Source organism: Phalaenopsis equestris, unplaced genomic scaffold (assembly GCF_001263595.1).
Source record: "Phalaenopsis equestris unplaced genomic scaffold, ASM126359v1 Scaffold000878, whole genome shotgun sequence".
In the NCBI taxonomy this organism is placed as follows: Eukaryota; Viridiplantae; Streptophyta; class Magnoliopsida; order Asparagales; family Orchidaceae; genus Phalaenopsis; species Phalaenopsis equestris.
In genome coordinates, this window is record NW_018165318.1 from 1,437,526 (window position 1) to 1,439,868 (window position 2,343).

General features: G+C 46.3%; 1 protein-coding gene across 1 annotated transcript; it reads right to left on the reverse strand.

Moving 5' to 3' along the window:
• Positions 1 to 351: 351 nt before the first annotated feature.
• Positions 352 to 1,897, reverse strand: LOC110032149 (nodulation-signaling pathway 2 protein-like). The gene is made up of 2 exons (XM_020735674.1): positions 1,090 to 1,897; positions 352 to 1,049 (listed from the first exon to the last, which is right to left on the reverse strand). Exons 1-2 carry the CDS (start codon positions 1,893 to 1,895, stop codon positions 434 to 436), a joined length of 1,422 nt encoding a protein of 473 aa, XP_020591333.1. The 5' UTR covers positions 1,896 to 1,897; the 3' UTR covers positions 352 to 433.
• Between the last annotated feature and the right edge of the window lie 446 nt (positions 1,898 to 2,343).

Here is a 2,343-nt window from a genome sequence, read left to right on the forward strand (position 1 = left end):
AATGGATATGAGAAAGCTTCCCATAATGTTAATCAATCATAGAGTAAAATGTTAAGAAATTTATCTAGAAAAAAAGTTCTATATAAGTAAGAATGTAATCCATTTGAGGATTATTTCATTTTTAAATAAATTCTATTGTAACAAGTTTTATTATGAGCTACTTTAGGAATAGTCTTACTAATATGATTTTTAAATAATTCATCGTTAAGAACTGCATTAGTGTATGAAAAATTTATTAAAAAGCATACTCAGTCAATGGAAAACTAACAAAATCTAACCTGAATTCCGCATCTTCATCCATGTTTAACAACAATACAGACAGCACAAAACCATCTTGAAACAGTTCGCCGGAGTTATCATTCCTAATAACCAAAGCTCTCTAATTTCTCTGAAAGAGTTCAAAATCCAAACAGAACACTACATACATATACTTTCAAAATGCCGGCGATGGCGACCTAAGCGTTGGAATCCAAACGGAAGCCGAAAGCAGCCGGCGAGATTTCCAACTCAGCACGATCTTGTTCGACGCATCGTCTTCGACTCTGTATCCCTCATTGAAAAACCCAAGAAGCAACCGAGCCTGACAATGGTTGAAGAAGCTCAAATCAACCCTCTTGAATCCAACCGCTGCCATCCACTCCCCGCTTGGCACCCCGCTCTCATTCCTTCCATATGCCCTCCTCACTGCCGCGAAGATCCTCGGTCCCAATATCACCCTCTCCACCATTTCCCTCACTCTCCCCTGTTTCGGAAACCCGTCTTCCAGCGACTCCCATATCGCCTTATACCTCTGCAACTCAACCACAAACCTCCGCAAAAAGCTGCCTTTCTCCTCTCCGACTGATTCGCCCCCCACTTCTTCTTCAATCACAGTCACTAGCCGAGCTCCAAGTTCTGCGGCGCTGAGCAGAAAGGAGCCAACCGATGCAACGGAGCCATGGCTGTAGCCATTCTGCCCACTGTGTAGCACGCAGTTGACCACTAACGGCTCTCCTTTAACCACCTTAACCGCCACCGGCTGAAACCTTTTTTGTTGGTCCAGCCGGCCCCTAACCCCCCCCCGGCTGAACCCTTTTCTGTTGGCCCAGCCGGCATAACCGGAACGAGAACGGCTGGCCGACGGATGCCGCAAAGTTGGTGAGCCTTCGCCCTGCTTCCTTCGCTTCAGAAGCCGATCTCCGTCTACCGTTAGTTACGGCCGTGATCTTGAGATGAGGAGTCGGTGCGCCGTCGTACCTCGACGCCATCGCTTGGATGAGAGACGCCCACTGTATTCCCTCTGCTATATCGTAATCAATGATGTGCACGCGACGCTCGCCGGAGACAGCCTCGAGGATAGCCTGATTGGCGGTGAGGTGGCCAAAGCTGGCGAGTGGAGACATGTCCTGAAGCAGTTGGAAGGCAGTGAGAACTTCGGTGGCAGGGTAAAGGTGGCGTGGAAGCTGGTTTGGTTCTCCGCGGTTAGGGGAGGCGTTGAAGCCGTCGAGGAGAGCGGTCAGCGCGTCGGTAAAGTGGGCTGAAAGGCGCTCGAAGCTGGAAGCGGTGTTGTCAGTTGAGATTAACTCCTTGAGCCGAACCAATATCACTCGGGCGAGATCTCGGCCGTCGACGTGCCCTGAGAGGGCCTCAGCGGCCGCCGTGAGGAGGTGAATAAATCTTCTATCTTTGTCGGAATCAATGGGGGGTGTGATAGGAGAAGAGGGATTCTCGGCAGGGGAGCTGTTGGTGGAGGACATGTGAGGTGCGGCGGCGAAGTAAGGATGGAGAGTTTCGGGGGACCAGTTGAGTTGAGGTGACGGCCATTCTTGCAGGCTGATGTCGTCGTCGGCGGTGGTGGTGGTGTTGGTAGTGGCGGAGCTGCCGGCTGGGAAGATTAGTGGCGGAAAATTTTCCATGACTAAGTCCATTGCCGGGCTGCTCTTTCGGCTCTGCATCGATATTTATAGGCGGGGAGTCGATGGGGCCTATTGGATTGGTAGAAAACTGATTATGAGGTGGCGGAATCCTTTGTAATCTAAAATTTAAATCATTTGATTTACAAAATGGATAATTTTAAACAGAAAGTAAATTTAATTGAGAAATTTGGATCTAAATATTAATCTAAATGTTTTACTTCTCATGTATTTTCTTAATTAATTTATTAAAAAATTTAAAAATTGATGTGTGTTACAAAATTCACATAAAGTAATATTTTATCGTCTTAGTGTGGTACCGAGATTCAACACATACTCAGAAAAAAGAAAAGAACTAATAATGACACCAGATATTTTTACGTGGAAAACCTGAAAAAGAAAAAAAAATTATTGATCTGATCCAACTGAAGAGTTTCACTATAAAAAGTTG